Source organism: Pelophylax lessonae (genome assembly GCF_965119305.1).
Source record: "Pelophylax lessonae genome assembly, chromosome: 7".
In the NCBI taxonomy this organism is placed as follows: domain Eukaryota; kingdom Metazoa; phylum Chordata; class Amphibia; order Anura; family Ranidae; genus Pelophylax; species Pelophylax lessonae.
In genome coordinates this window covers 45,128,679-45,141,620 of record NC_138774.1, presented here as the reverse complement: position 1 = coordinate 45,141,620, position 12,942 = coordinate 45,128,679, and the positions used below count along the sequence as shown (strand labels likewise).

Below are 12,942 nucleotides of genomic sequence, written 5' to 3'. Positions count from 1 at the left end.
ACCCTTTGGACACACCCTTTTAGCCAGTTCCGTATCCAAGAGCAAACCCTGCTGTCGATACCTGCAGACCTGATTTTATAAATTAAGCACTTATGGGGAACTGTATCAAACGCCTTAGCGAAATCTAAGTAGACCACATCCACTGGTCTGCCCCTATCTAGCTCACAGCTCACCTCCTCGTAGAATGTTAAGAGATTGGTTTGATAAGAACGCCCATTTGTAAACCCGTGCTGATTACTGCTGATGATGTTGTTGTCTTTAGCAAACTCTACGATATAGTCCCTTATCATCCCCTCCAGAAGTTTACATACTATTGATGTCAAACTGACAGGCCTATAATTTCCCGGGATATGCCTCTGACCCTTTTTAGAATATCGAAATCACGTTAGCCTTCCTCCAATCCCCTGGTACATCTCCTGTCCTAATACTGTCAGCAAAGATCAGGAACAATGGTCTAGATATAACCATACTGAGTTCCTTGAGTACTCTCGGATGTACGCCATCCGGGCCTGGTGATTTGTTTGTGTTAAGTTTATCCAGCCTTTCCCTGATTTCACCCTCTGTAAGCCATAGTGGCAAGTCCTGTGTATTACTACTAACCATACAGTCATGGTCAGTGTACCCCTCCATTTCCTGTGTAAAGACTGACGAGAACGGTTGCTTTTTCAGTGTCCCCTGTAACCATCCTCCCATCATCGTTGATTATGTATGCAATATGCTCAGCCCTAGCTTTTTTGCTGTTGATATATTTAAAGAATTTCTTTGGGTTTTTTTTACTATCCTCCGCTATTTGTCTCTCAAAGTATATTTTAGCCATCTTGATTTCGTGTTTACTTTTCTTATTTGCCTCCTCGTATTGGTCGAAAGCCGATACTGTGCCCTCTGATTTATATTTCCTGAAGGCCAATTTTTTTCCCCTAATAAGTTTTTTAATGCTATGGTTTAGCCAGCCAGGTTTGGCTTTGTCTCTTCTAAATTTATTTCCCATAGGAATGCACTGCAAGATGCATTTGCTTAATATATTCCTAAAGCATTCCCATTTTTCCTCTGTGGTCAGGGATCCCAGAGTTTGGTCCCAGTTTACCCTTTCCATCAAGGAGTATAATTTTGGAAAGTTTGCCCTTCTGAAGTTTAGGGTTCTTATGTTCCCCACTTGCCGTGTTATATTGTTATTTACACTAACTGTGATCATCCTGTGATCGCTAGAGCCCAGGTTGTCCTTGACTCCTACCTGCGAGATTAGGTCTGGGTCATTAGTGATCAATAGATCCAAGACTGCATTTTCTCTAGTCGGAGAATCCACCAACTGTGACATGTAATTATCCTGTAAGGTTTCCATGAATAGATAGGCCATCTGTGAGTGTGTAGTCCCCTCTTCCCAGTCAATGTCGGGATAATTGAAGTCCCCCAATATGATGACTGATCCTAGTTTTGCCACTTTACCCAATAGTGCTAAAAGTTCCAGCTCTACCTCCTCCTCTTGTTTAGGTGGCCTATCGCAAACCCCCACAATTACTTTTCCCTTTTCTCCTTCCCTATGGAGTTCCAGAGTTGTATAAAGTACTCGAAACCCATACTTGAGTAAAAGTACAAGTGCTCGATCAAAAAGTGACTTGAGTAGAAGTACTAAAGTATTCAACATTTTTTGTACTTAAGTATTGCAAGTAGTTTTTTTTTTAATTTTGCTACTCAAGTACTGAAAGTAAAAGTACCAGTAGTTTTGAAAAAAAATTGCTACTCAAGTACTGAAAGTACAAGTACTGTGTTATATAGTTATTAAAGAAAGAAGTCAAAAGTTTGAACATCATATTGTTTTTTATTATTTCAAATGCAGCTTTTATTTATACATACAGTAGCATTTATTTTCGTATGCGCTGATAATACACATGTTTTGAGCTTCATGAAACCTGCCATCTACTGTTCTGGCAGTGGTAATTTTTATAATAGTAACGAGTAACTATGCAGCACAACAAAAAAAATATTGGAGTAGAAGTATTGAAATCATCGAAAAAATGTAGTGAAGTACAGTAAAAGTGGAAGTAGGAGAAAAAAATTCTACTCCAGGAAAGTACAGATACCACCTTTCCGTACTTAAGTACAGTAGTGAAGTAGTTCTACTTAGTTACTATACATCTCTGTAGGAGTTCTACACACACGGATTCTAACTCCATACTCATCCCTTCCGTAATGTCACTCCTCTGTATCACCCTTACATTGTTCTTGACGTATAGACATACCCCTCCCCCTCTTTTTCCTACCCTGTCCTTCTGGTACACCGAATACCCTTGGATATTGGCCAGCCAGTCATGAGAGGGGTGGAACCAAGTCTCTGTTATTACCACAAGGTCTATGTCCTCCTCATGTACTAACATTTCCAACTCATCCATTTTATTAGCTAGGCTCCTGGCATTAGCATATACCCCTCTTAGTTTTACGGAAGTTAAACGTGATTGGTGGTTATGTTTATTCATGTTTGGTCTGAGGTTTTCCCGCACAGACCTGCCAATTGACGTTATGGCCCTAGTGTCGCTGCTGACTCTAATACTAGCTTCAGTCCTTTGCTCCCTCCTGACTGACTCTACCTCTGAGCCCTCCCCCCCATCTCCTAGTTTAAAAGCTCCTCCAACTAGATGGCCATCTTTCTCCCCAAAAGAGCTGTACCGTCCCCATTAAGGTGCAACCCATCCTTACTAAAGAGCCGGTAGCCGACTAAGAAGTCAGCCCAGTTCTCCAGGAACCCAAACCCCTCCTTCCTACACCAATTCCTCAGCCACTTGTTAAGTTCCCTAATCTCCTTCTGCCTCTCCTGTGTGGCTCGAGGTACAGGCAGTATTTCAGAGAAAACCACCTTGGAGGTCCTATTCCTCAATCTATTACCTAAGTCCCTGAAATCGTTCTTTAGGATCCTCCACCTTCCTTTTACTTTGTCATTAGTGCCCACATGCACCATGACCGCTGGGTCACCCCCAGGCCCGCACAATAATCTGTCTGCCAGATCCTGAGTCACGGCCCCCATTCTTCCTGGAGCCGCCCCTCCCCTGGTAGCCGGGGGAGGGCACCTGCTCCAGCACTGCCACCCCTGAGTTGATATCCCTCTCAACCTGCAACTCGGCAAATATGTTAGGGTGTACCAACTCAGGGCTGGCCTCCCTGACGCTCTTCCCACTAACCTTCCTAACGGTCACCCAGCTGCGTACCTCTGCTGCTTGCGTCTCCTCTATTCCTCCCTCCTCTATGCTGGCCCCTGCCAGCGCCTGATGGGTAATGTCCAAGCTCCTTTCCAGGTTGTTGATACAACGCAGTCTTGCCACTGTGTTTTCTAGATCCACGATGTGGGCTTCCAGAGCAACAAGTCGCTCACATCTTGCACAGCAGTATTCGCCCTCGATTTGTTCATCAAGGAACTCATACATGCAGCAAGAAGTGCACTGAGTGGCATCCGCAATCCTGTCGGACATTATTACCCACTACTCTATGGGGATAAAGTTAATGACCTGCTCTTCCTTACCTACACTACCTCTATCGCCCCTGGTACTAAACCTGGGGTACTCACCAGTCGCTAATATACTAACCAGTCGCTAAGATACTTACCAGTCGCACAGATACTTACCAGTCGCAAAGATCCTCACCAGTCGCAAAGATACTCACCAGTCGCAAGATACTCACCAGTCGCAAAGATACTCACCAGTTGCAGATACTCACCAGTCGCAGATACTTACCAGTCGCAGATACTCACCAGTTGCAGATACTTACCAGTCTCAGATACTTACCAGTCGCAGATACTCACCAGTCGCAGATACTCACCAGTCGCAGATACTTACCAGTCGCAGATACTCACCATTTGCAGATACTCACCAGATACTCACCAGTAGTTTTTGTACTTGTATGTAGTTTGTACTTGTAGTCCCCCACCAGCCCACCCCCCTACCAGCAGATCAGTTGCTTCCTACTTACATCTCTCGGTCAGGTCCAGGTCCTGTCAGGTCCTTGTATCCGCCCGCTGCTGCTCTGTCCCCGCTCTGTCGCCACTGCTGCTCTGTCCCCGCACTGTCTCCCTGGTCCGAGGCACCGAGGCTCCTGCACCCGGCCCCCGGCTTCCTAGTGCGGCTTCCCCCGCTCCCCCCTGCACGTGCTGCTCGCGGCTCCTCCTCCGATCCTCCTCCACACACACACACAGCTCACAGCTCCCCTCGCTGTGTGTGTGCTGTGGATCACTCGCAGCTTCCGGCTTCCGGCTAATCAGCAGTGCTTCCGCTTGTGCCCAGTTGGTCCAGAGCTTAGTAAATGAGCAGAAGCTCTGCTGACTTCCATCATCCAATCATGTGCAAGCAAAAATGCTGTGTTTTTTTTCCTTGCACATGATTGGATATTATTTGCAAAGTGAAGCTTCTCCTCATTTACTAAGCTCTTTAGCAAAACGCACTTTGCAAAGTGCACAGTCTAGTTGGCTTTAGTAAATCAATCTGTTTGTCCCCTGTAAACACACTGACTCTAGTATAAGAAGGATGGCAGCAGCACACAGTCTCTAGGATCTCTCTCACCAGTCTGTGCTCACTAATGTCCTTGGAAAATTGGTTGTCCTCCAGGGCCGCTGATAAGGCAGTACTGTGCTGTTGTACTGGGCCCAGGCCTCATCAGCTAAACAGGGGGGCCGGGGGCAGCTTTATTGTTAATTTCTGCCTAAATAAATAAAAGGATTTTACTAGACCATGCCTTCTTTCCTACTTGCTTACCAGGACTTAGATTACATTTCATTGAGCCCCATCATTTCTGGCTATAGGCGGATAAAGTGGGTGCCGCTGTTCGGGGTTGGAAGGGGTCAGGAAGGCTGTACAGGGCATCATGATCTCTACAGCAGCCCTGGTTGCCTCTTTCTAATTTCCTCAGCACTTTCACCCAGTGGCACCAGACTAGATCCTCAGACGACAGTCCCTCAGTCAGCTTCAGCAACTCTCAGCAAAGCAAAGTGAGGCCTTGATAACCTGCAGGCACATGATAGAATGGCCTAGGAGGCTAAGTGCCTTCATATCGTGTGCACTTCCCTCACTGTGTTATAAAAGCACTGCACTTGCAATCTGCAGTGGGTGTCAGTGCAATGCTAATGACACCCCAAATGGAGGTGTCACATACACGGTATTTGACTGCACCAGATTGCATGGGACAATAGTACCGTGCCATCCAGTTGCTGTGCATGCACTACTTTTGGTGCAGTCTGGTGTGATTTCAGTCCATTCAAATAAATGGTCTGAAACCGCACTGCACCCGGATTGTATGTGAATTGTAGAGGGACGCAAGAACCTTCCTGTGAGATTCATGAGGTGAACTGACCCTGAAACAGAGGAGTGGTGGACATGTGATTCTGAAATGCTGGTTATAAATGGTTCCACAGAAAACCCCATGGGCAGCCAGTGTGTATATGAATTACTGTCATCTGAACTCTCATCAGAAAGCACAGATCATATACACTGTACAGAGCCAATCAGAGTGACTCTGTACCTTGTGACTGCTGTCATGACCAATCACAATGATTGCAAATGTACAGTTTACATTTAAAGTGGTATTGAATTCAAAAATTTTAAAAACACAGACAGGGAGGGTTTTTATGGGAGATGAGACCTGATGGTCTCTTCTATCAAAAGTCCCCCCACCTGTCAGTGGTAATGTACACTGAGCTGTGCTTGCACACATCAATGTATCTTATGTCACCAGATCTATGCCACGGTGATGTGGCTCCTAACGTCATTGCAGCCTGGCCATTGAGGATGAACACACAGAACCTGTAAGAAAGATTGGGGGGAAGATGGAAGTAGCTGGGATCGGTGATTGAGCAGCACTAGAGGGCACATTATGGAATAACCCACCTAGGGGCCCCTTTTAGGTAAAAAAAAAGTTTCCATCCCCTCCCCCTCACTAAGGAGGAAGAGGATTTATCAATAAAGAATTGTACGCAGATTTAAGGTGGAGGGTTTAACCTCTTCCCATCCAGGTCACAGTAATGTTACTGCTGGTGGGATGTACAGGCACCGCCACATACATGTACTGTATGTCAGCAGCCAGTTTCCGGGTTTAGGGCACGCATGCCGATCTGTACTGTGAATCGCTACAGCACAAGTTTGTCAGCCGGTCCTGGCCAATGATTTTGGTTGTGGACCTGTTGATCTGCTGTAGCCAATCACAGCACAGAGTCCTGTGTTTACAAACACACAGAGCTCTGTGCACAGTTCAGTAACCTGGCTATTTCCTAAAAGAACTGCCAGATGTGTTAGCAGCACATATTACACACATTACACTTGTTAGGCACACAGTTAATCCCTTGATTGATATTTGATGTTAACCCCTTTCTAGCCAGTGTCATTAGTACAGTGACAGTGCACAGTTTTATATCACTGTATAAGTGTCACTAGTGATGTCAGTGTCAGTTAGTGAACCTCCAAGCGAGGATCTGTTAGTGCTAGATTGTCCACCACACTATCACAGTCCCACTATAAGTGTCTGATCACTGCCATTACCAGTATAGTGTCATAGCTTGCTTCAATTCCAGTATAAATACCAGAGTTTGTAGAGGCTATAACTTTTACACAAACCAATTAATATACACGTATTGTGATTTTTTTTATTTATTCATTTTGTTTTTGTTTTTTTTTACCAAAGAGGTAGCAAAATACATTTTGGCCTAAATTTATGAAGAAATTAGATTTTTTTTAAAAACGTTTTTTTAGTAATGTTTTATAACAGAAAGTAACCAATATTGTTTTTTTTTTCCTAAATTGTTGGGCTTTTTTGTTTATATAAAAAAAAAATCCAGTGGTGATCAAATACCATCAAAAGAAAGCTCTATTAGTGTGAAAAAATTAATATTTAAATAATTAAATTATATGGATGTAATTTGGGTACAATGTTGCATGACGGAGCAATTGCCAGTTAAAGTAGTTCAGTGCTGAATAACAAAAAATGTCCTGGTCATGAGGGGGTAAAACCTTCAGAGGGTCAAATGGGTAATTGATTGTTGGATTTTTTTAACCCTTTTACCCTCCCCCCTCTGTACATCTCATCTCCATTCTGTCTTTTTATGTCAGCTGTATATTATTGTCTCTGTCTCCCCAGTCCTCCACCTTAACCCCTTCATCTCCATCCTCCCACTGTATGTGACCTGTAAATTAACCCCTTCACTTCCCCCTCCCTCTGTATGACCTGTACATTTAATGTGCTCTATCTAGTGTACTATGACCAAGTTCCATGTTTTTAACTACCTCAATGCCAGCATGCTTCTTCATTTCCCCAAAAATTGTGGTAAAAATGAGATCACCTTGGGGTGTCTACTTTCCAAAAAGCGTCCATTCCTGGTCTGTTATTTCCCTGCTGGAATTTCTATTTGATGTGTTTATATCAGAAAGTTAGGGAAATCTTTTTTCTTTTGTTCTTTTTCTTTTATATAATAATAAAAAAATAAATAAAATCCACCAAAATAAAGCTCTATCTGTCTAAAAATGATATAAAATGAATGTGGGAACAGCGTTTCATTACTGAGTCATTTTAAAAGTATCCCAGCCCTGGAAAATGGTCTGGTAATGAAGGGTTATGACAGGCTGGTACTCAAGTGGTTAATCTGGCCACATATGTTACAATCTGATCTCACAATCTCCTTCTTCTAACAGTTCTGTAGATTTACCTTCTTTCTGATTGGATACAAATTAAATTGTTTATACACTTATATTACTAACCACTCCCATCCTGGTAATGGGCACTAATAGGTGACCCCCATTTCCCAGCATTGTCCTGAGTGTGTCTGTATGTCAGTGGGGGGTCATTAGATTGTAAGCTCCTTCTCTGGTGTAGAATGGTGCAGAGCGTTCTCTGTAGATCAATAAGTAGAGATCCCTCCTGTGATTGGTCTCTGGGATTTCCTGTGGATCTCTCCCATGCCCGGTATTAGGAGATGATTGGGGGGATTTGGGGGATTCCTAGAATTCTATTGGTGGAATGTCTCCAGATTTCACTTTCACTTTGTGGCTTCTCATCTCCAACCTTCGTTCTGTTATTCTGCCCGGTAACTGCTGATCCTCTATGTAATAATTTTCCTATTGGATAGAGAGGAATATTCCTCCAATCAGCACAGAGCTCCGCCTTCCTGTACACAGAGTGTCCTGAGCTGGGTGAAGTGGAAGGTGTCGTGTTTTGGGGTCTCTATAGATGAGAGCGGGGAGGATGAAGATGATGACCCCCCTCATCCTGATTATTCTGGGGGTGTCAGGGGTGGAGTGTGGTAAGTAGAGGACAATATAGATGACATCTTGTCAGTGGGGGAGGGGGGATGTATAGAATGGTAGAAATCAATGTTTAGTGATAAAGGTAGAAGTATTGTGGAAGTGACAACCATGTCCTGTCTGTGTGAAGATGACAATACGGCTCTCCAGGCTCTGAAGGATCTTTATTGATCTTGTGTACGGAGCTGATGATGGACGGAGAGGTCGGGGGGTCAGAAGACATTACAATGTATCAGCTGACAATACATTTCACCTTCTCACTCATCACACCTATTTCCTGTTATACATCTCATCCTGGAGGGGGCGCTGTGCTCAGTCTCATCCTGGAGGGGGCGCTGTGCTCAGTCTCATCCTGGAGGGGGCGCTGTGCTCAGTCTCATCCTGGAGGGGGCGCTGTGCTCAGTCTCATCCTGGAGGGGGCGCTGTGCTCAGTCTCATACTGGTGGGGGCGCTGTGCTCAGTCTCATCCTGGAGGGGGCGCTGTGCTCAGTCTCATCCTGGAGGGGGCGCTGTGCTCAGTCTCATCCTGGAGGGGGCGCTGTGCTCAGTCTCATCCTGGAGGGGGCGCTGTGCTCAGCCTCATCCTGGAGGGGGCGCTGTGCTCAGCCTCATCCTGGAGGGGGCGCTGTGCTCAGCCTCATCCTGGAGGGGGCGCTGTGCTCAGCCTCATCCTGGAGGGGGCGCTGTGCTCAGCCTCATCCTGGAGGGGGCGCTGTGCTCAGCCTCATCCTGGAGGGGGCGCTGTGCTCAGCCTCATCCTGGAGGGGGCGCTGTGCTCAGCCTCATCCTGGAGGGGGCGCTGTGCTCAGCCTCATCCTGGAGGGGGCGCTGTGCTCAGCCTCATCCTGGAGGGGGCGCTGTGCTTAGTCTCATCCTGGAGGGGGCGCTGTGCTCAGTCTCATCTGTCAGATGGGAAACATAACTAAAAGTAAAACTTATTTCAGATTTGGATGGAGTGGTGAGGGGTTAGAGCCTCTGTCAGGTTTATATTGCTGTCTGTGTCCCCGTTAGGTAGATTCACCCTCTCTATGTGTCCTGATCACCAATGTCACCGGGAATAAAACTGAGAAGCCATCTAACATTTTGTGTTGTCAGGAGATCAGGAATAGAGGAGAAATATTCCAATGGGGTCACTGTGACCTCTAAACCAGGATTTCCTCTCACTTCCAGTTGAGTCTATAGGACAGGAAGTGAGGAGCAATTCTCCTAACGAGACACAGATGGAGAAATACAGAGGTCAGCTAAAATAAAAATAGTTTTGGCTCTAGGTATTCTTTAAAACTCAACTTTTTCTGTTTCAGTTTTGGAGAGATCAAGGAAGGGTTAGGACATCTGGCAGCATTTTATTGCTCTTTGTGCTACTATGAGAGAGATTTTCCCTCACTTCCTATCCAAATGATGGGTGTCACACAGAGCAGGAAGAGAACATAAATCTCTCTATGGGGACACAGACTGTTTAACCTCTTCTCTATCAGAGCAATTTTTACATTTTTCATGTATGTTAGTATTAATATTTTTTGCTAAAAAGTCACTTTAAACCCCCAACAATGATATATTTTCTATGAGCAAACGGCATTTCCAAATAAATGATGGCAGATGTAATTTCTTATGTCACAAAATGTTTTTGCAACTGTTTAGCAAACGCATATTTAAAAAAAATATATATATAAACTAAAATTAATTTTAGCACAAACACAATATAATACTCAATGTTTGATAATATATAAAATATAGGGTTGTGGTGAATAAATATATACTATGTATACCATGTCTAAAAAGTGCTGACATTCTTATAGATCCAAAATCTCTCCATAAAGAGGACCTGTCATGTCTTATTCCTATCACAAAGGAGGTTTATATTTCTTGTGATAGGAATAAAAGTGATAAAAAAAAAATAAAGGGACAGTGTAAATAAATAAAAATGTTAATGTTCCCCCTGTCCCCCCCCTGGTCACACACAGAAGTGAACACATACGTAGGTCACGCACACATATGTAAACGGTGTTCGCAGCACACATAAGGAATCACCACAAGCGTTCTAGTGAGAAGAATAATTCTAGAGCTAGACCTCCTGTGTAACTCTAAACTGGTAACCACTGCTCCATTTTATTCTCTAGGGCAGGGGTGGGGAACCTTTTTTCTGCCAAGGGCCATTTGGGTATTTATAAAACCATTCGGGGGCCGTACAAAATTATCACCTTAAAAATAAGCCTGTTATATTTGGTCAAACATTTAATTATCTCACCCCTAATGTGATGGCTGCAACTGCTTCTCTTTGGGGTGAAGTGTGTGATGTTAGCTGGTATTGATGATGTTGCTACTCGCAACAGGTTTTCCAGGTTTGCATCGGTCAGTCTGGAGCGCAGAGGACTTTTTTGTGTTGGTAAGTTTTGAAAAGAACTGCTGGCAGGTACTGCTGGTGGGTACAGCTGGCTGGTACTGCTGGTGGGTACAGCTGGCTGGTACTGCTGGCTCAGGCTGGTACTGCTGGCTTGTACTGTGCTGTGAGTACTGCTGGATGGTACTGCTGGCTCAGGCTGGTACTGTGCTGTAGGTACTGCTGGCTGGTACTGCTGTGGGTACTGCTGGCTCAGGCTGGTACTGATGGCTGGTACTGTGCTGTGGGTAGTGCTGGCTGGTACTGCTGGCTCAGGCTGGTACTGCTGGCATGTACTGCTGGCTGCTATTGCTGTGGGTACTGCTGGCTGGTACTGTGCTGTAGGTACTGCTGGCTGGTACTGTTGTATGTACTGCTGACTCTGGCTGGTACTGCTGGCTCTGGCTAGTACTGCTGGTTCTGCTGTGGGTACTGCTGTGTGTACTGCTGTGAGTACTGCTGGCTCTGGCTGGTACTGCTGTGTGTGCTGCTGGCGGGAAATGCTGGCTAGGAGAAGTGTAGCAGAGCCATGGTGGAGGAAGAGGCGATGTTTCCTGTATTGGTCACAGGTGCATTTGATATCACTCCGCCTGTGACTCACTCAGACTGTCAGAACGGAGCAGGAACTATACAGGAAGCATCAACTCCATTCTGACAGATCAGCTGAGAGACACAGACTCAGCTGCATGGGGGACCGGACCAGATGACTTCGGGGGCCGCATACGGCCCCCGAACCATAGGTTCCCCACCCCTGCTCTAGGGCCTCTGCCTAAAAATATATCATATTTGGGAGTTCTGAGTAATTTTCTAGCAAAAAATAAAAAAAAAGTCCTGATTAATACATGTAGGAGAGAAATGTCAGGATTGGGCTGGAAGAAGTTAAAGAACAATAAAACCCGACTGACATTCTAACCCTTCCTGACTCCAACCAAACTTAAAAAAAAAAAAATGTTCCTATAGAGCTCTGCTTTAACCTCAATTTTAAAGTTTATGTTACCCCCAAAATTCATATCAGCCCTATGTGTCTGTGTCTTCATGTTATTAGTGATCACTGCAGCCGGTTATTTATTCTTTTCTTCTTATTTGATCCCGCCACTTGTGATTGGTTCTTGCGCATTATCTGGTGATCCCGCCACTTGTGATTGGTTCTTGCGCATTTTTTAATGTGCTGCAAAATATTTCCAACACCCATTGCAGTGCTTTCATTTTTCTTTTCTATTTACCTTCCATGCTATTGTTGTGCTCTGCAGCAGGCTATGATGTGTAATAGAATGATAAAATGTGCTGTGCAGAAATACAACATGTCCCATTATTCTCATTGCACAACAACATAATACTTTCCTGGGAGATGAAGAAATAGTATTTGGGGCAAATCTCCTTGTCCTTGTGTTGGGACTGTGCTGGGTAATGCTGCATTAGGGTCCTTTCACACGGACGTTCAGTTTACTTCTTCAGTTCAGTCACTGTAAAAACGGACACGGATGTCAATTTTTGTATCCGCCGACGTCCGTTTTTGCATCCGCCGACGTCCGTTTTTGCATCCGCCGACGTCCGTTTTTGCATCCGCCGACGTCCGTTTTTGCATCCGCCGACGTCCGTTTTTTGTCCGCCGATGTCCGTTTTTCGTCCGTTTATATCCTTTTTTTTCATATTGCTATACATTTTCCATCCGTTTTTCTTCCGTTTTAGATCCGTTTTTCATCCTTTCTTTTTTTTTCATCCTTTTTTATTATTTCCCAAGTCCCTTTGCACTTCTCCAGCATGCATTGGGTTTCCCATGCTGCTTTGTGGTCACAGTGAAAGACACAGTGTGTTTCCTGTGTGTTCTTGCGTCTTTCCTGCGTCTTTCCTAGCAAAACAAGCAATGGCCCCTTCCAGATTTTGGGATGAGGTGACATGCCTCATGCTCATGTGTTACGTGAGGAGAGTGGAGAGCCGGAGGAGGAAGATATTTCTGAGAAAACGTTGCATCTATTGGAAGAGTCCCTCTGAGGGATTTTTTTCTCTACACTTCGCCGATTTGAGACATTATCCAGTTAAATTTTTTAATTTCACTAGGATGTCTGTAACCACCTTTGATTTCCTCCTGGATAAATTGTTAACAAGTCTTCAGCGAATGGACACGAATATGAGACGCTGTGTGCCTCCAGCGGAGCATCTTCTAGTCACGCTCAGGTAAGCCAGCTGCTGTTGTCATGCTAATGTAAAGAGTCCCCCAACTCACCTGTTGCTATAATTTTAACCACTTCCCTACCGTGCACTTTAACCCCCTTCCTGCCCATCCCAATTTTCAACTTTCAG

General features: G+C 44.8%; 3 protein-coding genes across 5 annotated transcripts in view; 2 read left to right on the top strand and 1 right to left on the bottom strand.

Moving 5' to 3' along the window:
* The window catches only part of TAP1 (transporter 1, ATP binding cassette subfamily B member), an 895,619-nt gene that overhangs the window by 212,510 nt on the left and 670,167 nt on the right, over positions 1 to 12,942 (bottom strand). The gene's annotated exons all lie outside the window — the stretch shown is intronic.
* LOC309560894 (class I histocompatibility antigen, F10 alpha chain-like) overlaps positions 1 to 12,942 on the top strand; it is a 392,531-nt gene that overhangs the window by 282,948 nt on the left and 96,641 nt on the right. The window lies entirely within an intron of this gene.
* The window catches only part of LOC309560896 (class I histocompatibility antigen, F10 alpha chain-like), a 291,577-nt gene continuing 286,765 nt past the window's right edge, over positions 8,131 to 12,942 (top strand). For both annotated transcript variants that reach the window (XM_082264583.1, XM_082264584.1), the window contains exon 1: positions 8,131 to 8,263. In XM_082264583.1, the coding sequence (XP_082120709.1) occupies positions 8,191 to 8,263 (73 nt within the window). In that variant the 5' untranslated portion in view covers positions 8,131 to 8,190. The remainder of the gene's footprint in view (positions 8,264 to 12,942) is intronic.